We start from the raw sequence: 24,888 nt of genomic DNA, 5'->3' as shown, positions 1-24,888 counted from the left end.
TTTCGTGATGAGGGGGTTGCTTTGGTTGAGGATCTCTGCTACCAAACCTCTGTCCATGTGACTTGTAGTGCAGACAATGCTGATGGTCCTCAGGAAAAAGGGTGTGTTCTTATTTGAGTGGATTGGTTTTAATACGGATTGTGTGGGAATTGCATTTTTTTCTGTCTTTGTTATCTTTTTCCTTCTCGATTTTGGGAGCTCTCCTTTGTGCTGTAGGTTAGGTGTGTTGGTTGGCTGATAGGGAGAACCAAACATAGAGAGTATTTGGTCTTGGCTGCGGTCTCTCTCTTTCATAGGTGTCTTGTGTGAACTTGTAGTTGATGGGGTCATGGTTCATTAAATATTATATGTTATATTGAAGTCATGACCATTTTCTAGTTCTCGTCTTTTTTGGATCTCTTTCCTTGGCAGCCCGTGCTGAGGTTGGCTAAGTCATGTGTGTTGGTAGAGTTTGCAGTTTTTCTTGCAGAGGTTGTGTTGCATCCTGGGCTTGTGCTGGCTCACGGCCACGCAATTAAATGTACTAGCTGAAGAATGGTTTTATGGAGGTATTCTATTGAATTATCTCAGAACTAAAAAAATCAGTCTATCGACACCTCGAGGTTATCTATTAGTAAATCCTGGTTTCACACAGAAATATTTTTAGCACGAAAATGTTCTTGATCTAGATATGTAGTGAAATTATCTGGAAGCAAGAGGCTTAAACGTGTTGAAGCAAAGCATATCTCGCAGCAAAGGAAAGTAATCTAGCTACACAAAGGGATTATCTGGCAGAAATAAATTAATCTAGGTACACAATGAAGATGTCTGGCAGCAAAATCGGTTATTTCAGCTTTGCAATAAAATTATCTGGCTACAAATGCCAATCGAGGCCCATAGCAGGAATGATCCGGCAGCAAAGGAAAATATGTGTAGCTACATAAAAGAACATTTCTTGCAGCAAACTTAATGTAGCTCCCAAATAAATGATCTAGCCACATAGACAATTCTGGCAATTGAAATGTGTTATCCTACTTATGCAATGAAACAATGCACTGGGATGATGCATTAAATCTCGCTACACAATAAAACCATGCATTAAATCTCGCTACACAATAAAACCATCAGCTAAATCTGGGTTAGTTTAGCTGTGACATGGAATTATGTACCAGCAAAGTGAACTAATTTAGCTACATAACGAAACAATCGGGCAGCACAATTGTGTTAGCCTAGATATGCAGCAATTTGTATATATTCGTGCTTGTACTTGTTGCAGGTCTTGCATTTCTGCAGGCCATTACAATGAGACTATTTGACTGCAGCATCAATGTTAGAATGTATGTTTGGTAAATATGGATATGGTCCACATTTCATTTTCATGATTAAACAGCCAATTGAGCAACATGATAGATAAAACTCTACACGGGAGATAACGCTGTAGAAATGTTCCTGCATCTGTAACTACACAAAAGTCTGTGTCTACTTTTTCTCTGTGCTTTGAAAAATATATATTCAATCATTAGCAGAACTGTAAGTGATGAACGTCACTCAGTGCGCTTTACAGGTTTCTTGGGTCGAAGGGGCTCCCAGAAGAACTAGCATTCTCATGGTCGGAGACTAGTAGCTCTTTCAAACCCTTCATTATAATTGCTTATTTATAACGCGCGGACCAGACCCTGTTGCTTTGCGTCATCTTGCTTCCAAAACGAGCAAGTTGCCCTTGAGCTATCCTCCAAAGACATGTTTGCTAACTACACATCTGAGCACACAGCTTTGACAGGGGTGGACTGGGACCCAAAATGGCGCTGGAAATGGTTTCCAAAGAGGCCCCTTATGATACTGTGTGAGCGGATGCACGGGGCAGGACCAACCCATCTAATTACAGTTTTAAAGCACATTTGTCCCCATGTAAAGATTAAAAAGCAGTTAAACATATCAAAAGCCTGACATATATGCGGACTAACATACTGTAAAGCTTTATAACACATTATTTACTTCATGTGGATGTGGGCGGGAAGGACATATGGAAAGAAGGGGCTATGGTGACTGTAAGAGAGGGTAAGAGGAGCAGAAATCCAGGGTACCCATGGAAAAGAGGCCAGGGTGTAGAGACCCACCAGGAAATCTCTGGGGTTCCCTGCAGGCTCCTGAGCTGTGACCTGAGAGGATGGCGTCATTGGCATGATTCTGGAACCTGCCACTCCTATCAGAAGGACGTGCCACAGAATGAATCAGTGATGGAGGGCCTTACCTGAGCTGGGTCTGCTATCACTGTCCATATGCTCACTGGACGCCTTGTTGACATCCAGCTTCAGCTCACTGATTTGCTGATCCAGCTGATCGAGGTGGCTTTTCAGACCGACATCCTGTCTCCTTAACCGCGACTAATTTTCAGAGCAGAGAAAAGAAGTACAACCGTTAGCCACACAATCGCTTACAGAAATTACAGAACTAAGCATGAATAGAATGTCTGTTGCCAAGAAACATTGATCACATCACCAACAAAAGTCTGTGTAAATGCTGCTAAATGCACTTAAAACGCTGATTACGATAGGCCAATGCAAATAATTAGGAAACTACAGCGCTCACATGTCGAACATTTTAGACATAGCTCTACGCAATAAACCGTAGGTACTACAAATAAATTATATGTTATTTTACAAGGCATTTATGAAGGGCCTATGGCCTACTGGACCCGATGGTTTGTCAGGGATTTTAAGACAGGTCATGATGGATTGCTTGGCAGCTTAAGAGCTGCAAGTCAAGGATTGGCCTGGTGAAATAGTAGGTATAAGGAGCTGTGTTTTATGACCTTACTACATATCCCTGGGTGTTGGGGTCTCATACCCGAATTCTTGAATCCGCAGGCGCCAATAGCCATACTTCAATTGTGTGTTATGTATGCATAGGATTTGTAAAGAGCAAACTAAGCGGGGAAGTGTGGTAATTCTCATTAAGGTGATTGCTTATGCCTTATAATCCAATTGAGGGGGGTTTCATTACATGATCATGCACGCCCAAGTTATTACTGGTGGTGAAGTTGATGGAAATGTGTTGAGGAGGGCCATTATTTCAAGTGATAAAGGCCCCGCCCTTGAAGTTCGGTTTTCTAGTTCACACACCAAATGCAAAACTTTTGGCATGGAACAGGAAATCTAAACTTAAAGAAACACATTAAAAAACAAATAAATTCTGTCCAGCATAGAGACAAAACATAATTACAGTGATGGTGGCCAGTCCTGTTTCTTAACCGAGGAGGTGAAAATGCGCATGTGAGGAAGTGCCGAGCGGCTGACGAGAGAATGGTGTGCTGGTGGAGGCGATGTCACATCCGCGCGGAGTGGCCAAAGATGGAGATGAACAGGCACGGATGTGGGAAGAGAGGAAGCAAGGGGGCAAGAAGTAACTTTCGGGCACTGGTGGGTAATTTGCGACCCTCAAGATGTTTTAACCTGCCACTCCTTTTGTTGGCTTAGGACATTGCAGGACAAAACATCTGGAGGGCCGCAAGTTGCCAACCACTGCTTTTGGGGAGCATGACAGCTCAGCATATTCGAAAGGTGGTCGATACCAGAAGTTATTGACTACAATGTGTTTAATTTAAAGGGGGCAAATAATGTCTACCATTTGTTAACAACAGTTACCTATCTGGCATAATTGTGTTAATTGAGTCTTTCTGTGTTTCTGACTGTTGTAAGTGAACACAGGCATGTAGTAGGATATAATCTATGTAAAATATATAATTGAATGTATCAATCCAAGCAACTTCAAAGGCACATGTTGAGAAAAAGCCAGTGGGCCTGAGTCACGACGCATTTTTCATGAGAATGCGCCATTCTAAAACGCTTTTGCAAACCAGGCCATGTGAGTGCAAAGCTGGGTGGGTACAGATGAGCCTTGGAGATGTGTGCAGTCTGCATTCACCGCCGAAGAGTGTACACAGGTGGGGGCGGGGGGGGCAGAAGGGACAAACAGCAGACGCGGTGTCCTTTATGGTGCAAGTGTAAGGAGCTTGTGAAAACCAGTTGCACATAAAACTCCTCACAAGGAACTTCCTGACCGAACAAGAGGCCCGTTTTAACGACCCTTCTTAAATGAAAACCTGCAGGCAAATTCCTAGGGATCGTGTCGTGTCTGCGCCCCTTCACCTTCCTCTTGAGAGCAACAGCCATTTCCTTTACGTCCATTGGGATTTTGGAATAAGTGCAGTTACACGGCGGAGCCATGCTCTGCTGCCCCTCCCCTACACCTCCCCCCACCAGACACACCGATCCTGAATCCAGGACGGCCTGGTCACTTAGAATACATTGCTTAATGATTAATGTCGCGTCGGGGACCTGCCCATACCTACCCCCTCCCCCCCCCCAGGTTTCTGGTATCTGATTACTGCTGGGAAGGCCATAAATTGTTCATCTGCACTTCGGGATTACGTATTATGTTCCCCAGGCTCCCTCCTCTCTCACGGCATTGCGGGAGCCTTATTCCTGTGCATCCTCCGGGTTGCACAGCCGGGACCCCATTGTTTGTTGCCCTGCCTCTTTCACTGGGCGCCGCACCATAAAACGTTCTTGTTTCTACCTTTGGACCTTTGTTGGAATCTAAAAAGAACGATCCTTGCTCATGAGACAAATCTTTTAAGTCGTTCCTCGCTCGAAATCAACGTTGACTGCCTTTCAAATGCAATCGATGTATCGATGGCCGTTAATAAGATATAGCTTCTGTGTAGGGTGGGTCAAGGTGGCTTCCATTTTAAAAACCGTAAAGCGGCGAATGGAGGGAGAGACGTTGCAATGGGGCACATTAGTTTGCAAGGAGGTGAACGAACATACAGGTTCAATATGTTTTCTCGAAATCAGGGATTGCCGATTGTGGATATGTAGGGGTCTGAGGGGGCGGGTTTCTCTCTATGACATATGACAGGGCGCAGTACGTAAATCTGCTTATTTACGAAAACAAACGAAATGACTGAACGGTTGGAAATGCGGCAGCGGGGGTGACTTAACATGGAACGCACATTTGACTGACTGGTGTAGCAAAATAAAAATGATAATGTGAAGGGCTTCTATTCCAAATACACACCATGCATTGTAAGTCTCTGGTACATTGCTGCAACACCCGCTTATTTATTGGACACAAGGAAATAGCACAGGAGATGGAAAAGGAATTAGACTACAAACATCAACAAGTAAGAGATGTGGCGCAGATGTGTCAGGTCCAGAAAACGAGGTGACTCTTCGATAATGGGATGCATTCACCAGAGGTTTAATCATTTTATCTTCCTCGTCCCAGTACTTACTCTATGAAGGTGTCCCACATTCCCCAACAGTCCTATTCAAGTAATACTCATTACCCTCAAACTCCACACCCTTCCACCTCCCTGGACTATTAGGGACCAGGCCCAGATCCATTTTGTTGTCTTGTTTTTCAGACAGTTTGCGATGGGCCTCCTGGGCTTGTCCCTCATTTTGGGTGCCATGGAAAGCTGTTTTTTTGTGGAATGAAGAGCATGGCACTTGCTCCTAGTGCTGGGCATCAGGACCAGAGGGGCCTAGTGGGCAGAACCCAGGGGAGTAGGATTCACAGTCATGTGCCCGAGCTGGCCGTGTCATAAAGGGCTATGGGGACTCTGCCCACTTCCCTACGGGTGTAGCTGCAGGGTTCCAGCAAGGATGCCAGGGAAGGCAACAGTGGGGGTTGGGGCAGGGGGTTCCGCAGCAGGTGATGGGGGCACAGAGCTAGTGCATGCAGATCCTTTTGGAAGGATCATCCAGCCCACCCCAAACCCTGCTAGTAAGAGGATGACTGGGAGGACGGCTCCTTATGGCAAACAGGCCCCAGGAGGTGGCAGTCATTGGGTGCCATTTCTGGCAAAATGAGATATCTGATCAGCTGACTGGTGGGCTGAAGATCCTACAGTCAAACAGTTTGAGGATGGACCTAAGCATTTCCCCTGTTAGCAGTTATTAAAGAGATGCTTCTGTGGGATTGGACAGACCCCCAAAGATGGGGAGAACATGGCTTCACGCCAAAGGTTTACACTCTGGTAGAGAACACAATTATTTGTGACATGACTGATTGCACGATTGAGGACTCCCTCGGGTTTGCGTGTGCAGGGGCTCATCTTTCTTTGCACACTGTTAGCTATGCCTCTTATGCTACCAAATCCTTTTTTGAGCACTTTCAATACCTATATGATAGGATGGATGAGGTGGCAGATTCTTCGAATCTTACTGAAGCCCAGCTGAGCTCTTGTTTTATTTTACTTTTGATGAGGCCCGGGTAGATGGTTTGACTATGGGAACAAGTATCGCTCCCAGGCGGCATTGCCCATACTCGGGAATAGTGCCAGAAGTTGGCGGCAGTGCATTTCCCCATTATGGGCATAAAGTTTTCGGGATGACTTGCAAACTAAAGTAGCCCATGTCTGTAGTCAAGAAAAGTATGCAAGCTCTCTTTGGCACCAGTCTAGATCCCAAGTATGAAAGTCAAGCCAGCAGACTTGTCCTCATTAGCAACCTGCAGCTGGTGCGAGGCCTCCCGTTTTTAAAGGGAAATATAGAGAATCGTGGGTCCCTCTAGAAAAGCAGGAATCCCCCTCCCCGAGAGTTCTGAATGCTCTGGAATATGCCAAGTCCCTCACGCTGGAGCCAGACTTCTACTTTTCGGTCCACAGTGGGAGATAGAGATGGGTGCCTCAGACACTTGGGGTTTGCAGGTAATACACCAGGGCTAAACAATCGAATTCTGCTCGTCTGAAGAGACTCTGGTACATTTGGTCACACCAGCTCTGAGGGACCCAGTGAAGAGGAGGGCTTTGCTGACAAGAGGTTCATCCCTTCTGGAGAAATGGGCCTCATGAAAGTTCAATTGGAACAGAGGAACAGAGAAGTTTGGGCTCCTAGGCCACTGTGTTTTTGGTTTCCAAAACATCTGTTGGATTATGGTTGGTTATCAGTCCCAACACTATCAAACAGGTGGTGCAGAATATGTAATTCAAGATGGAGACCTTACACATATCATTCCTCTCATTTCTGAGGTCTGGGGGATTGATTGGCTTAATGGAACCTATTTAATGCACACTTTTAATTCTGGGCCCTGCCTTTCAGCCGTGACTCCGCACCTCTTGTGTTCAACAAGATCTTGGCTCATTTGGTGGGAGTAATGCACATGGAGGCGGGTGGGGGGGTTAATTGTTATCCTTAAATGGATGACTTTTTGATACAGGGGTCTTCATGCAAAAATACAGGGAAAAGTGTTAGTTGAACCCACAATATCCTGAGGGCTCTTGTCTTCATCATCAACCTGAAGAAATCACATGTGTGTCCCACTCAGAGACTATAGGAACATAGCTCCCTCTCTCTGCCAGAAGGGATTTTTTCATTAGGATTTAGAGGGTCCTGCACTATTTTAGTTGTAAACGTAGGCATTGATGGCAGCCACCGTGTTTGTCACCCCTTGGTACCACTTATATCTGAGGACCGTTCTCTCTCATCTGCACAGCAACTGGCCTACTAAGTGCCAGGACTTTGAGGCATTAGGCCCTATGCACCCTGTATTGGATGAGCAGATGCAATGGGGGCTCCTTCCAGGTAGTCTGCTGAAGGAGTTATGTTTGAGTCCTCCACCTGAGAGGATTTTCACCACGGATGGAAGTGCATTAGGTTAAGTGGCAGCCATAGACGAAGAATGCACAAAAATGCTGGTTGTTAAAGGAGCAGTTACTTTCCTCTAACTGCAAGGTGTTGGTGGACCTGGGTCGCCATGTTCTTGCCTGGACAGACACCACCTCGACCCTGAACTATATACATCATCAGAGGGAACCACGGACTATATAAATCATCAGAGGGAACCAGGTACAGGATCGTAGACAAGATTGCAAGCTCTTTGGTGGAACTGGCAGAGTTCAATCTCCTCTCACTCATAACAATTAATGTCAGTCGGGCAGAGAACTCTCTCATGGATACCCTGAGACAGTCCTATCTGATTTTCACAGAATGGTATCTGCTGAGGAGCCTCTAACCCCGTTTCCAAGTTGGCTACATTTGCTTCCACCAAGAATACTCGTTGCCTGCATTTTTCTGGAGAGATCTGGAACTAGATCAATGGACACTATGATTTTACAGTGGCCAGTGACTGTAATTATGCTTTCCAACGATCTCTCTGATAGCCAGGACTGCAGAAAGTCAGGTAGAGTGGGGCTAGGGTTTATTCACCTAGCTACCTAGTGGTCGACAAGGAGTGGGTTTGCTCATCTGTTCCCGTGGTGGATTTCTTCTCCCCAGATTCTGCCTAGGTTCCTCCTTTTGTATGGTGCCATGAAAGCTCTCAGCTGACCAACAACCTGCTTTGGTGGGGCCTTGCTGTTGAAAGGGAGAGTTTGAGACAACTGGGTATTAGGGCAGGGCCTTATATTCTATGCAGGGTTTGCACCGTCCTTCTATATTATGCCTCGCATTGGTCATCATGTGTCTCTTGATATTCTAAGCATGGAGTCCTCCCTCTTGACTGTGGGGTGGGATCTTTTTCCCAATTCTTATGAGAGGTTTGACTTCCGTTGACCTCATTTCTCCCGAGGGAACCATGGGCGCCTACCCAAGCTTTCTATGAACATTCTATTAGGCAGGCAAGGGGAGAGAGTCAGCTGCACCCTTGGTGGCTTGTCTCCTGGAGAGTTTTGTGGTGTTCTGCTCCAGAGCGAGGGTCTTGGCTCCCGATTGTCGTATCCATTTAGTCTTGTGGGCGCTTCCCCCTTTTGAGCCAATGGACTCAGTGGATGTGAAGTTTTTGACTCTCAAAAAGTCCTTCTTGGTGGCTATTTTATCTGTTCGACGGTTGGGGATAGGGCTGCTTTGTCTTCCCCATATTTGGTAGTCTCTCCTGTGGCTATCACTTTGAGGGGAGAACCTTCTTTTCGGCCCAAGGTTCATTACTCCTTCCAGTTATCAGATGGCATGGTCACCCCATCTCCCTCAGCAGATTTTGCAGAGAAGGCTGCATCCATGGTAAGTCTATATGTCGTGTAAGGTCTCCTCCAGTACCTGGCTAGAGCGGAAGCGTTCCGCAGGACAGCCAGCCTTGTTGCACGTTTGGTGCTTCAGAGAAAAGTGCAAAGGTCTCTTACCTCGTGATTTGCCGGTAGATAAAGGACATTATCACACTTGTGTATTAATTGAGTGGAGTGCAAGGTTCACCAGGCGTGAGGTGGCATCAGGGGCATGGCTGGCTCATGTCGTCTCTATAGGGCAGGCACATAGGCACCCCCTCTCTTCTTCATAAAGCATTACCTGCCTGTACAAGAGGATTTGTCTTTCGCCCGATCTTTAATGAGCTGTGTCTAGATGAATGGTGGCATGGATATTTAGTTATTCGAGTGCACTACAATTCTGTGTATGGTTTGGTTTGTTCCGATGCATCTCGACGTGGAATTATTTGGTATGCTTCATACAGTAAGTATTGGGATGAGGAAGAGGGTTTCTAAGGTAATGCCCGGATTACTTACCAGTAATTCTCCTTTCCCTTAGTCCAACTTTGGCAAAAAAAGAGTGATGGCTGAAAGGTTTTGAATTATTATAAATAAAAATGTGCATCCTTTCCAGACCATTATTACTCAGCTTGCCAAGCCATTAGAGTAAGGGGAAATACCATATGCAAATCAGGCTTTGCCAAGTCTTCCCCGTTCCAGTATTTACACCCTAAAGGGTCGAGTTGCACCCACAGTTTTTTGTATTTTCCATAGGAAGTGCTGTAGTTTTGGAGTTATGCGTGCTAATTGTATAAGATTGCTAAGAAAGCAGGATGCTTTCATAGAGTAAGCACTGGACAAGGTAGAGTAGGACTAGAAGTAATTAAGTTTAATGCAAAGTAATAAGGGCATTCTGACAACTTTGAGAGTTGCAGGTAGGTAGGTGATGTCCATGGCCTATGCATAGCGCACACACACACCATTCTTTAAGTACGTATACAAAAGGTTGCACAAGGGCTTGAGCATGAAGGGTGCTTAGAGCTCTAGGCCTAATGTGTCGTCAAGTAGGAAGTGGGTACCAGTTAAGCTTGGCAATGGAAGTTACACACATATTGTGGATGGAGGTCACATGAAAATCTGTGCAGGGCTGCAGCATATAAACCGCTAATGGGAAACCTTCTCTGATTAATATAGAGACATTTGTGACACCAGTCAGCTAGACCGCTATACATTGAATGTACAATCACCTAATGCTAGCCTGTCCATTGTGCTCAAGGATATATGATGGAAACCTTTCCATTGCACTTAGAAGATCTACAAGTTAGCCATTGTAACATATACAATATATACAGGTATCCTTGATATTGCACTTGGAAGATGCCTGAAGGTAGCCCATTATAACACTTAGAAGATCTATAGTAAGGCTAAAAGGGAAGCCCGTCTATTGTGTTTAGAGAATCATATGATCCCAAGATCTTATGGTAGCATGTCTGTCATGCCTAAAAATGCACTAAGATGGCTGGTCTAGTGTGCTTAGAAGACTCTGAGGGTAGCCTGTCCATAGTGCCTAGATGAGCCTATGATGGTAGCTTGTCTTTTCACACAGACAATCTGATCACACAGCGGGATCAAAGAGAAGTTCCATTTGAGCTTAAGGTACATATGACGCACCACTGTGGTGGACATGTGCCGCAAGCACGGCTATCCATCCACACACATTAGAATGCAACAATGACTACGACAAATGTGGTCTAGCGGGACGCATAGCGAGTCTCTTAGACTAGCGCACTCTCGCGACCTCCCTCAGCACCCATGCACATGTCTGGCCTCTTTGGGTTGCTTGCTGGAGCCTAACCAGCCCACCTAATATTGGCAAAATGCACCCTTGCATTCCAAGCCCTTTCTGAGAATTATTCCATACCTGGACTTCGGTCCCCAAGGGCGTTCCCACCACAAGCGTGTCATGGGTTTTGACCCATGTTGAATCAATAGACTGGGTAGGTGTGGGGATGAGCTGTCGCCGCCCATTATTCTATCCCAGAACAAACTAAATCAATAGACTGGGTGGATGTGGGGATGAGCTATCGCCGCCCACATTCACGCCAGAATAGGAGAACTGCGCAGTTGGCACGAGACCACTCCAAAGATACAACCTTCTTGTGGGGAATTCATTTTCTTAATCCCAAAATTGGTTGCATTACCAGTACTCACCACTATCAGAAAGCCGGCGTTTTAAAACCACCAGACTTTTGTGCAAAACTGAACAAATGAAGCAAAACCAGACCAAGGAAAGACTTGCTAGGAGGTGGATACAATGTAAAACTATATTCTGAAATGACTTGAAGGAAGTAATTATTTAATGTATATGTAAAAATTGTAAGTGATTTAAACTGGGAACAAAATGTGACATTTAGCTGAAACCTGGCTTAATGAAACTGAATTCTGCCTGACAACTACCCCCGACAGGAGTTGATACTGGATCAACAGCTGCATCCTGAGGTCACATGGCCCTGTTGATTAGATTAGGGGTGGAGCAGCTGGGGACTACAGGGAGTTGAACAAAGGTCTGTCCTGGACTCAGGCAAATGTTATATTGGGGGGCCATAAAGTGGCTTCCTCTTAGGGGAAACTGGGAGGGGCAGTGCCTCTGCTAGCAGCTGAGCTTGGGGGAAGTGGATAAACCAGTTATTTCACCCTGTGATGTAGGAAGCCACACCCCTGTTTGACCAGGGCATCATTTTAAAAAGATAGATAACTCAAAGTGCGGACTTGTCCGAATTATATAAGTAATATCATTATTTTTGTGATTTTTCTGTGAACATTTTGAGATGCGTTAGGACCCTGTGGTGTATTCTGGGGGGTTGCTGGCGGAAAATAGGGTCTCACTCCAAATGTCTGCATGTTAAAAATCTGACACTTCATCAATTAATGTCCATACTCCTTGCACACATGTGTGTAAATTTGGGTAAATGTCCGATATTGCAAAACCAGTTAAAAAGCGCAAAATGTTGTCATTTTTGAATGCAAGCCCCCAGGAAGATCAGAGGCGGACAAGCATGGGCGATAAGGAATATATAATGTGCACATGTAATTTCAACAAATTGTATGTCTGGGAAGGATGTATTTGAATCAAATATAGATTTGTGGGCAAACTGACAAGGGGAGGTTCCTCTGACCATAAAACCTACAGCATCACTCTGACTCACATTTCCTTCCCCTAATCATGGGAGGGGGAGAATTGGGCCAATGACAAGTAGAGAGGGGCAGGCTTAGCTAGGCCCAGGCACACACCCATTTTCAAAACACATAAAAAGAGACTGCAGGGACAGGTAGAGACATTCAAATCCAGTTGCTGCGGAGCGTTTTGCCGGACCACACAACATCCAGAAGATACCAGTTCCAGACTGACTCCAGCTACATACTCCAGAACCTAGAAGTTATACTTTAGAACCTAAATCAGAGGCCTAAAACCACAAGCTGAATTCTCTGCAGCAGGCCGCAAATCATTTCAAGCTAATCACAGCCGGGCGAGCTGCTTGAATCCCTTGCCAAGAACTTTTGCCAGGACCAGTGCAGAGATCCAGGAGCCGTGCAGAGACCGCTGTATCCGGACAGACCAGACCAGTGCCAGACCAGACCAGACCGTGCAGAACCGCAGACCCAGAGACCAGATCGCTGTGAAGTGCCGCTAGCCTGATTGATCAGATCCGTGACGAGGTCCAGTCCTTAAAAAAATATATTGTGAGTACTTAGGTCAGATTGTGACAGAAATAAACTCTTAGTTTAAAATAATCTAATCCGAACTATTTTAATCTAACCAGAACTGCCTCCTAGAAGTTGTCACTTGTCATTTTGTAAAGCTGCACCACTGTCACTTGTCAATTCTGCAGCTGCATAGCTGTCACTTGTCAATTTGATCTACTTTAAATCCGAAAATCTACCTTTATTTAATCGTCCGTATCTCTGGAACCGTTTGGGCTAGGAACGAAATTTAACTTTCCTCTGAAAGCTTAGAATCTCAGCTTTCCAACAAACCTAGACTACTCCTTATACTTTTGCCGTAATCACGATTCACGCACTTGCGAATTTTGCTGCGATTTGCCATTTGGCCTGATTTCTTTACCTGTAAAAAGATAGCAGCTTTTTGCTTTCCTCTGCTAAAAATGTGTTTGTGTCTTAAAAACCATCCCTGAATCATTGCTAAAGTGAGCCTGATCTCATCCCAAGTATCTCTCACTCACCCTGAACCTCCTAAAGGGAATTAAAAGCATTTTTAGCACATTTCTCACTTCATGGTCATCCCATTCAAAGCATTTTGGGCCTGTGTTTCAAACTTCTACCTGTTTCCTCTAAGCTTGCTGGGGGGGAACTCAATTTCGTATTGTATTTGGTTGCATTCCTGAGAACTGTGTGCTCCTCTTTCCATCTCCTTCCATTTCTTACATTGCATAGGGGAGGGGGGTGAATTGCCAGAGAAAAGTGATTATCTTGTCTTTTGCTAAAATCATATCAAGTATTTCTGTACTGCATTTTATTCCTCATTGCTTTTCCCTTGAAATCATAAAAGTATTTTTGCTACTTTATCCATCCTATACTAACTCCTCATTGATTGTAAAGAAGTGTGCTAGTGTCAGATTACCCGTTGTTGATTAACATTATATTTATAAGGGCGATATCGATTATTAATTTATTATAAACGCGTGGTATCTATATTTTGTTTTATTTCTCAAATGAACCTTTTAAACTTGCAAAACAGAACTCCTTCTTGGCTCAGTGGGGTCAGGGGGATTCTAAGAGAGGGGTGTTATATAGGGGTAGTCATCCAGAACTCATGAACTGGACATAAAGATATATCAATAAGGGTTTCCATTCAGTATCCCAGACTAGGCATTGACTTAGCTGTAGTGTTGAATTGAATCCTCTTACAAGTGCTTTGAGACCATACAAATGGGAAATGGCACTATATAAATGACGACTACTTATTCCATTACTGATTGTCGAGCTTGTGAAACATGCCTTAGCATTTTTCAGATTAACTGACTATCTGTGAATATCATATGGCTATTGTTAAATCTATTGTCCACCTGTGAACATACAATGTAAAGTATACCACACACTCACAGTGTAACATATCTGCGCTAGGGCTGTCCTTTGAGCAATAGAGCAATCACCATTGGGAGTGTGAGTAGGCAATATCTAGGGACACGTTGCCTTTTAAACATTTGCACACGTGCAGAGAAGAACTACTCCCTGGCGGATTCAAGCAGAACCATATCAATGAAGATCAGGGGGTACGCCCCGCATCCTGCTGTTACCCCGTGGTGGAAGGGACAAGCTGTATGCAGCCGGTCAGACGCAGTTGGGAATACACCTGAGATATGAGGGTGGTCTGCCATCTTTTTTTTCCTCTTGCAATAAGTCCCATGGCACACGTTAGTAGGAGCCATGTGTTTGATGGGAAGAGGGTGGCCTCCAATATCTTTTGGGAGAGCAGTGATTTGGCTGTCCTCTAAAGACTGGATTATTAACTGTACAAGGCAGAATTCTTCTGTTGAATCTTGTTTGGTCATCCTCTACATAAGATCTTACATGCCCAACGTGATTGCACAAATGATTTCAGGTGCTTAACATAGTATGTAATGCCTGTTAATGTCCTTTAGGGAATACCAACTTTTTATGCTAATGTTAGTTTGTGCTCTGCATTTAGTTATTGAATTCCCTCCACCCCCCTTTTATTCTATATAGGCGTGTGTATGAAGTTTGTTTTTCATTCTTTGTTTTTTTTCTTCTCTTTCTAGGCTGTCAAATGAATTCTCTACAATAAATAATAATTTAAAAAAAACTATAAAACGCTGGAGTATATTTTCAACTAGACTTGCACTGTGATTAACCCTAATATCTATACTGAAATAAATACATTGGATATTGAAACACACCACCATTCTAAAAAAGAATGGATTGAAAACGTTCCAAAGCCACAGGCCTTCCAATACGAAGGACGTGTCGTGCCCCCTGTTATAACGTTCTGAGGTTCTGCTGACAAATGGCTTGTTTCTCGAGCAATGATGTCAGCCGCCATCCATACTGGTACTGGCTTCTGCACTAGCCCTGGAGCAGTGCTCCGAAACGCCATATGCATGGTCCAGAGGAATTCCCAAGAAGCTGAGGTTGGGGACAATGTTGCGATTTAAGGAACGTTTTCAAAGCTCTTTCCTTTCCATTTCCAGACCCGCCTTCCCAAGACACTTCTCATGATGTCTAATGCCCATTCCACACGCTGCCAAAACTCTTCCCACTCCCCAAACGCCCTATTCTACTGGGTGCTGCTGTGCAGTCTTGAGTGCTCCCAGTGCCCAGACTCCACCCACTTGGGCTCAGCCAAAAGCTGGACGATGGATTTTTACAGCGTATAAAATATATTTTTTTTCCCAGACAAAGTTTACATTTCAGGTAGATTAACACTAATTGTTCCACTATCACATTATTTGAGGAAATCGTTGGCCTGTTCTCATTTTATCTGAACTCCATAAAATGCATCGATTCCCCTAGTTTGTTCTGTAGACATCCTCTTACCCCATTACAGTAAGTATGCCAGAACAGTGGTTTCTTCCATTAGATAACCAGTGTTGACAGACTGCCACTTCTCAATTCCCCATTTTCTTCAGCAGTGTGAAAACAAATTAGAGGAACTGGTTTGCTGTCGTTAGGAAGTACCTCGAGCAGCTGTGCATTCGGAACCCCTGAAGCCTGAGACTGCCACAAAACTGCATGATTCCCACGTGCTTACTGTTGCAGGATACAGCACCCTCCCCAGGCTGGGTCCAGAAAGGGATGCTGGGGCACTGAGTGGGGCTCATTGCAAGTGCCACAATCCGGCCTAATTTAAGGTGGTACCACAGTGATGAAGGAGAGAGAAGGCCAGCCAGCTCTGTAGTGGCCCCACTGCCTCATATCCAAAGGAATCCAGGGCATCATTAGGGGTCTCTGAGTCACCCTCTTAACCTACCTCACATCTGCCTCCAAGTGAACATTTGTTTGTCCTCTCTGCCTCCACTCTAGCACTGCATCCACTTATTTATTGTGCATTTGTAAGGCGCTTACACACCAAGTAAACAGGGAGGGAACATGGGAAAGAAAATCAAATATAACAAGGAAGAAAGAGGCGGACCGACTGGGCCTAGTGGGCATTCAGAATGTGCAAGTGCAGAGAGAAGGGGTGAGGAGTGAGGGGGGTAAGAGCTAGGTGTATCAAGCGGGGAGTGCTAGGGAGTGAGCAGCTGTAAGTGCTAGGTGGAGTGGTCAGCCCCCAATAACGAACAAAGTGCAGGCCTGTGGTGGCCTAGGCCAGTGGGTGCCAAAGCAAAGTGCTAGGTGTAGGCTGTATGCGATTGGGTGTGGGCGGCCAGGACCCAGGCGGACACATAAGGGCCCTGGTCGCCAATCTCAGCAACTGTGGGATTTAAAAGAGGAGGGAGGAAGGGAAGGAGGAGATGAAAAGGAAAGTCTTGAGGAGCTTCCGGAATTTGAGGAGATCTGGCTCAAGACAAAGAGGAACGGGGAGGCTGTTCCATAGGAGGGAGCCAGGAAAGAGATCGGTCCACAGCTCGCTGTTTAGTGAAGCTCTTACCACACAGAGAGTTGATGCCGGAAGAACGTGAAGATCTGGAGGGAGAGTATTTAGTGAGAACAAGTTGTAAATAGCGTGGTCCCCAGCCCCAGACAGCCTTGTGGATGATGCAGAGGGATTTGAATTGGATCCTTGCAGCAGCCGGGAGCCATCATGGTCACATCCACAACACAGCTATGCCGCCTACCTGCTCTTAAAAATGTCTATTGTTGATTGTCCTTATTCTATATAAGTGCACCCAAGGATTGCCCCAGTGACTGTTCCATTTACTCACCTCCATAACCTGGTCAGAATGTCACTCGAACTAGCCCCACTCAAATCGGATTTCTCGTGTATAGTGCATTATTTTGGGATCAAAAGAGCATTGTTCCTTCCAGTTTATAAATAAAGTGGTCCCATGGGCACCTACTGTCAGCACCTGCAAGGCCCTACATGGCCGCATTTTAGTTCTTTACACAGGCTTCCATTGGTCAGGGCTTAGTTAACTTTCAATCCTAGTCAATACATTTGGTACAAAAGGCAACGCTGAAAATGTGTTAACATCCATACAGTCATGTACTGCAAGGTCATCCTGTATCAACGTATTTGTGCCACGTGCTTGACCCACAAGACTAATGAGCGCAACATTCTTGCTTGGCTCTGACAAGACAACGCATCCTTATCCCACTGCCGCAGGGAAGCAACAGAGTGTGCTTTAATTCCAGAAGAAAGGCCGCCTGCTGCAAATGGCCGGTGTAGCTTCACGGTCAGTTCACTAGGTGGTAATATCGGTGGTATTTCAGTAATAGATACCCTGGGTCAGTCAGTGCTGGTGGTGAAAGAGGGGCTCAATAAAAATGCAGCTGGCAAAACAGATATTTGACTATATTTGAGCAGATTAACAACTAATGTGGACAACCCCTTAGTCCGACCAAGCCAGAATGTACCGGAAGAGCATGGCAGGGATGGGGGGGCTGGGCTCCTGCAGCACAACCCCTTTACTGCACCATTATCTGAGTTGCATTGAGCATTCAGGGTCCACGCTTCAGGCCCTGGAAGTTGACTGTGTCTTTTGTGCTGATAAAACGAACTCTTGCACAGATTATTTTAGTTGGGTGACAATTTCTATCAATTTCAAGCTCCGTTTTCTTCTATAATGGGGGTTACTGGCAAAAATACAATTACCACCGGGAGGCTTAAAGCATTTACTACCAGTGGTAATGTTAAGACTGGTATAATTGAGTGGGCTGCATTTTAGAACCGGTGGTATGTGCATCCTATGTAATGAATGTCATTTACTTTACTGTCTGCACAATGAGGCCCATGCATGCTATACATATGGTGTCAAACATTGACAGGTGCAGAGTGTACGTACATGTGTACAGTGTGGAGAATTACTAAAGCTGTAAACTGGAGGGCATGTGCCCAATTACTGGCATGGCCCAAATGCTGCCCATCAACACCCTGTACTGCGCTCTGCTGCACTCGAGCTACAGCTAGGTCCGCCCTTTAAACAATTAAATAAATGGCCACTCATAGTTAACCCTTTATATGGCATTTGAAAGGGGTGGGTGCATAACTTAGGTGCAACAAGTTTGTCTTGGAAGCAAGACAATTTAGAACAACTTAGACACTTGTCTCCGTTATTAAGCGCTTTATAAAACATGAATTAATAATAGTTATTGTTTGTTACAATGGGCCCGATTCATGGAATTGTTTGCACAGGAAATACTGGATTTGTGTGACTAAATGTTTGCGGAATCCCAATCCGTCGAATCATGGAATCGACTGTGCAGGATATTTTGCCGATTTACGTGGATTACCAGCATGCTCTGTGCATCTCTGCGAGCGGCTGAGTGCCTTGCGCGAGAGACCACGCCAGGCGGGGCCGAGGCCTACGCAGAGGGTGGATTTGTGGGCAGAACACGGAAAATGGGGAACATGCTGTTATGAGGAACGGCATGCAGGCAGTCCATAGCACGGCCACAAGCGCGCACAACAAAGCGCATTCATGGATGTGCCCGCGCAACCTCTCGCCTGCGAAATGCCCATGCAAAGCCCTCGATTTCTCCACACCCGAACGCAGACGTACAGACTTGTGCAGAGGATTTGCAATTTTGGAGGAAAGTATGCATGTTGGATTTAGGGGTGCGTGTATGCGATGGGGTTCCGATCATAGTTAAGGGTGCGTGTACGCAGCATAGCATGGTGCAGGAACGGTTTACTGGGTTTGCACGCAGATTTTCCAGAGTTATGACCAAATTATGATCAATCTTATGCATATTGTCGGGGTGCTGGTGACAGTTGCGGGGGAACCCAAGCAGGGTCCCCTAGGTGCAGGCCTGCTTGCAGGGGGCCCCATGCACTGGTTACAGGGTGCATGTATCTGCGTCTGGACAGCACGCAAATGTAGATGTTTCTGGCTGTTTTAGCTTTGCATCGTGTTCGGGGTGTTCGGTTTATTTACGCGAGGATTCCATGAATGCTCGTATCGCACTGTGTAATTTCTGCACACCGGCTTGCGCACGGTTGTTCTCGGCACGCAGACATTGCAGGATAAATGCGTACTTTTCCATGAATCTGGCTCATTGTGTCTTTAGTCTAAAATGTGCACACCTCAATATTATGGGCCGATCCCATTTTATAGACAAATTCAGAATGGTCTGGTGATAACCTGAGGAATGAAGCGAATATGCTATTTTCACATCACATGCACAATATTTTCAGTAAAAGACAGGCATGTTACATCCCAGCTCTTCTCCTAACCTGCTATCCCCTCTTCCCACTGTGCCCATTTTGTCAGTTAATTAACCATACTACACCATCATGCAGTATGAGCAACATGTATGGTAATGTTATGCTTTAATGTAACCTTAACACTACCTTTGCTCCTTTGTGTCTACTTGACAAATACATGACTGTATGACTAAGCATGGCTCCTTGACTTGTACCTCCAAATGCACCTCAATGCCTCTGGGTTGTGTGTGCACTTTACAAATAAAATAAATAAATCCCCTACAAAATTTCGCAAAAAACAGCATGAGTCGGCTCACGTTATTGACAAGATAAGCGGCATTTGTCTCACCTAATTCAACTGGCCCCAGAAATGAGACCTCAAAAAGTATGACGCTGTATCCTATGACCTCACCCATTGCACGGAGCAGGACATTTCGGCGCAGGCCGGTTCGACGCAGGTCGATTTGGTGCAGCCGGTTCGGTGCCGCGGCCCGCGCTGAACTGGCCGTACCGAAATGTCCTGCTCCGATCCAGGGACCCTGAAAAGGAGCAGCGCAGCTTCAAGGCAGCAAGAGGCAGCGTGTTGTAACGCAATGCCTTCATCTGGGTGGGAATGTCCTTGGGAATCATACGAATGCTGCGCGGAGGGTTTCAGGAGGGAGGTGTGGGCGCAAGGAGATGAGAAGTAGCTGCAAAACTGCTTGTGGAGGTTGGAAGGACTATCGATTTTTTATCCCCAGTACGATTGGGGACATGAGGCATCCATCCGAGGCTCTGAAATTGTAGCCCTGCATTTTTATGGGGAAAATAACCCTCCCAGCATGCATATACTGCCGCGCCAAAACATCCTGTCGCCGAACTGGCTGCGCCAAATCGGCCCGCGCCGCTCCAAAATGGGGTGTACCACCCATTGCATCCTGGGCACTCTGTCCCTCAGATTGCAGCAACACCTGCTGGTGTACAGGACGTACAACATGCACGTTTTCAGTGCAGAGGCTGCTTGCAGAGTTTTCACAATTGCCTGCTGAATGTGCACAGTGCCCGTGTCTGCTTGCATCGGCGGCCCTCTAGCCAGACTTGAGGTTGTTTGCATAGAGCCAGCTGGACATTGGCGTCAGCCATAGTCCTGTACGAGAGCAGCTACTCTTAGTGGCCTGGGAATAACTGGGCGCAGGTCGCATTCGTGTTAGGCATATCCGTTCCTTGGAAATGCGCATCGAGTGAAATGGAACGTGGGGAGTGGGGTGCAGAAAAGGAAATGCGTATGGTAGGGGCAAACGCGGCCCTTTTCTGAAACACACTATGAATATATGCAAGATTGGCAGAAACGTCGGCAGTGATAACGAATGTCCTAAATTTGGTTCGTTTGATATCAGTCATCAGTGCCCATCTGCGGGACAAGCATTTCGTATTACAGTCTCGTAGTGCGCATGAAGCTATTAACACACGTAGCAGCCGTATTCACGTGACAAATATACAGTGCAACACCATTCACCCAGACCATATTTAATGGGTTCTGAGCAAAGGCGAAATGATGGCGCACGCGCCGTAAGGTGGTCGGAACGAGTCTAGCGTGTCTCCAACCTCCGTGGCCTCGGCAACAATGTGTTATGGACTCATGTGATAAAGAAAACCACCTTTTGTTTTCGGTTCATGTCTGAAAAAGCGCACGTCTGCTATAGATACCGTGATGCACGACGTTGGGGGCAGCGCTATTGGTTGTGGGTACATGTGGAGCAAGTTCGCCAACACAGACGCAATGCTGAATGAGCCCGAACGGCCCCAACTCCCGGCTCAATTTACCCCGTAGAGCCTACCCTCTGGAGGCTTGGTCGCATTCATCTGCTTCCTAGAGTTAACTCGCATCCTCCCCCGCGTTCACACCTGACTGATAACTTATGGCCGAGTCCAACACCCTCGGCGGGGGGCATAGAATGGACTCGCAGTCACTGGAGGGTGTAATTACCAGTGCAGAGGAAATTGCCCTCGGGTGCCCCAGCATTGTGCTCTCGGCAGTTTGCAGCAATCCCCATTCACAAGGAAACGTGTATAATGTTCACATAAAGCCAGCTGCTCTGATGTCATGGCACAAAGTCAACTACACATCACTTCTGATTCAACAATTTGTTGCCAGCACAGGGCATTCACGGGGCTGTGAGAAGTACCCACACGTCTCCCCTCCCTTCCAGAAAGGGAACGCGCACACCTCATGCTTTCAATCTATATTTAAAAATCAAATTCACTAAACGCATGTTACTTAAAGTTAATCATCGACTGTGTTTTACCCCCTCTGAGAGGAAACCCAGCCCACGTCCACCTGGGCATATTTTTCTGGCAGTGAACCTATTCTATCCAGATAGGTCGAAGTACCAAGCTAGGCATTTGAATACCTGAAGCGCTGACTTACGCAGGACGCATCCATTGTAGACACGTCTCTGAGAGCTACTTGCTGGGCCGTCGCCTGGTATTTCAGTCGCTCTGCGGCTGCCAGGTCTCTCGCACTGCTGTTAATATTTACAACGATGATGATTTAGTTCCCAGGTAACAGAAATAGAAAGAAAAACACTTCCCTGTGTCGAATGGCATTGAGCAGGCTATCAGACCGCTGACCGCCTAGTGAGCTGTGTACTTGATATGGGCTTGTATGTGCGTTTGTTTCTGTGCAACCACTGGATGCATTATAAGTTGTTGACCCTGCACAGCATATGCTTTAGGGCAGGGACGTAATTTCACCAAAATGCCAGGGGTAGCGGAAGTGACATCACATGACCCGTGACCTCTGATGACATCACAGTAAATGATGTCATTTAACCTCACCACGAAGTAACATCACGGGAAGCGATGGCCAATGACCTTTCACCCCTTGACAGAACAGTCAGTGGCATCACAAAGCATTGTTCCGAAGTACACTAAGAAAAATATGGTTACTATATCACTGTAATATGATAGACATTTCATACAACAATGGATCACCATATGTATCGTTAATATCAGTGTGTATAGGGCCATGTTACCAAATTACTGTCAATGCAAGCAGACGTCCAAGGCCAAATGATAATGATGTGTTATTATAAAGCACTTACTCTTAAGTGCTTTTTATATAATAAATATGCATACAATATCAGCCAAACTGCATTGGTACTCATTTATCAACCTCAGAAGGATGAAAGACTGAGTTGTCCTTGGCAGGATTCGAGCCCGCCACCTACAGATAACACACACATCGCAGCCGCAAACGCTCAACCCACTGAGCTATCTTATTGGCTATAGTAAAATTAGCAATTGCATGTCTGAATGTTCTCAAAGTCAGAAAGCAAATTTTCACTCTGTAGTGGATACCATTAAACCGGTAACTGAGATTTAACAGCAGGCCAGTTCATCTGCTGGTCTGGTGCAAAGTTGGCCACATGTCAAACCTGCGTAGATCTACTTTTCAGGCTTCAGAGGTTGGCAAAATACATACTATTCGAAAGGTGCATAACTGTACATCAAAGAATTTGGAGTAGCGCAGGGAAAGCAGCGCACTCACATGGCATCCCGTACTCTGGGCACTCGTTACCTCATACATGCAAACAAACATCCTGAACAGCATGCCATAGAGATAAGATAGACACGTTGCAAAAAAGCATTCATTGTGGCACAATGAAATCAAGGGCCACATTATGTGCTATGCTCAAACTTTTCTACACTGTACACAAGCTTTTAGGCACAAGGATTTTGTCAATTGGCTGAGATCACAGAGATGGAATGTCTTATGATGATCGTAACAGAGGACAACGGCAGATAAAAAAACCTGCTATAAATGCAACTTGTGAAAAGCAAAATATGTAGTCCAAAATGGATGCTTATTCTACTCTAAATGCTTATCGGACGTTTTGTAAAATTGAGATGTTTAAGAACAGACTAAATCAGTGACTCACCCCCTGAAGTGTGCCTGAAATAAACCTTTAATGAGTCTAGCAATTATTGCATAGAATTCCAGAAAGACAAATGATTTGTTATTATGATATGATTGGTTATTTATAACAGGCTTCATACCCAGAGGTTTCTAAGTGCGGACCCGGGGATCGAACCCGTGTTGCTCCATGTCGTCTTGCTTCCAAGGCGAGGACGTTGCTGCTGAGCTATCCTCCCAAGATCCTTCCTAGTCTTTCTTATTTACGGTCACTGCTCAAAGTGTTACACTTGTGGAACCCCCTGTTTTTTTAAGAGGCCTGAAAAAGACACCCACCCCAGAAACAAAGAGCCACATGGCGCTTGCCACAGCCGGTGTCCGGTCAAAGGTTTCAATCCAAAAGGATCGAATGCCATAGGGTCGAGTCAATAGGACCTAAAACAAAAGGGTGGAATTTTTTTTTGAATATATATATTTTTGGGGGTTTCCGTATAGGAGAAAAAAGAGTTTTTTACCACAAAGAAGGGGGTTTGGGGGAGGACCACCCCCCTCCAAAAAAAATAAAAAAAATAAATCGACCCTTTTGTTTTCGGTCCTTTTGATTCGACCCTTTTGTCATTCGATCCTTTTCATTCGAACCTTTTACCTATAACCGACACAGCCCAGCAGCATCAATCTAATTTGTTTTATTAGGTGTAGCAAGAGAGACCTCAGGGGTCGCAGGTGAGACCCCTGGCGACCCCCAAATGATGTCTCTGCTTTAGGGACACAATGGGTGTGCTCTGCGCAATGCACCCACTGAAAGTGCTCTGCTTTATGAATGCACCGGAAGAGATCTGCTGAATGCACCCACTGGAAGTAGTCTGCATTATCCACCCATTGGATTTGCTCTGCTAATGAAGTCTGATTTATGCACAGATTGCACTTGCTCTGCTTTATGCACCCCACATTATCCCAATACCTGAAAATCCACGCTTTATACACTCGCACCCAATGGAAGTCGACTAACTTTTAAACCCACTCAACATGCTCTTATTTATACACGAACGTGTATTTTTTTTAAATTAGCATTTTATATAATTAGGTACAAGACAAGAAAACTATATATATAGGAAAGAAAACATAATAAGTAAAGTACAAATAACAAGAGTGCATCCCCCAGGTATAGCCAACCCCACACACACAAAAGCAGTTACACCAAATCCAGTTCCAAAATGTTCCCCAACTGTATTCAAAGACCCTGCACTTTTTGGGATATTTCAGGATAACCCCCCCCCCCCCAGTGAGGGACAGAGCATGCATTTCTTGAAACCGTGAGGACCTGGTCAGGTAATGATTTCCATTCTCTCCGTATGATTCTTTTTGCTTCCAGGGATGCCCTGAAAAGCAAACATTTGGGAGTAGGATAAGTCCTCCAGCTAAACATCTTCTCCCAGAATCAGGGTCAAAATGATATTCTAAATCCACACCCAACACCATTGTTCAACACATCGGCAATGGCACCCCAGAAATTCTGCACCTTTTGACAGTCCCAAATCACGTGCTCCAACGTGGCAGTTTTATGTTTACATCCCCAGCAAGCGCTAGAATTATTCATCCCCCATATGTACATCATGTCAGGAGTCCAATATATAATGTCCAACAGCTTGATCTGCCTCGCTCTTTCGCTTACATTAAAGGACATTTTGGAAATATTCCCACAGATGGGCG

At 45.4% G+C, this 24,888-nt stretch overlaps 1 protein-coding gene across 1 annotated transcript in view; it reads right to left on the bottom strand.

Moving 5' to 3' along the window:
• The window catches only part of DACT2 (dishevelled binding antagonist of beta catenin 2), a 58,124-nt gene that overhangs the window by 20,121 nt on the left and 13,115 nt on the right, over positions 1–24,888 (bottom strand). The window contains exon 2 of the mRNA XM_069606963.1: positions 2,231–2,363. Coding sequence (XP_069463064.1) covers positions 2,231–2,363 — 133 coding nt within the window. The remainder of the gene's footprint in view (positions 1–2,230; positions 2,364–24,888) is intronic.

This window comes from Ambystoma mexicanum, chromosome 4p (assembly GCF_040938575.1).
Source record: "Ambystoma mexicanum isolate Mex_15411 chromosome 4p, UKY_AmexF1_1, whole genome shotgun sequence".
Classification (NCBI taxonomy): domain Eukaryota; kingdom Metazoa; phylum Chordata; class Amphibia; order Caudata; family Ambystomatidae; genus Ambystoma; species Ambystoma mexicanum.
This window is presented reverse-complemented; position numbering and strand designations above follow the sequence as displayed.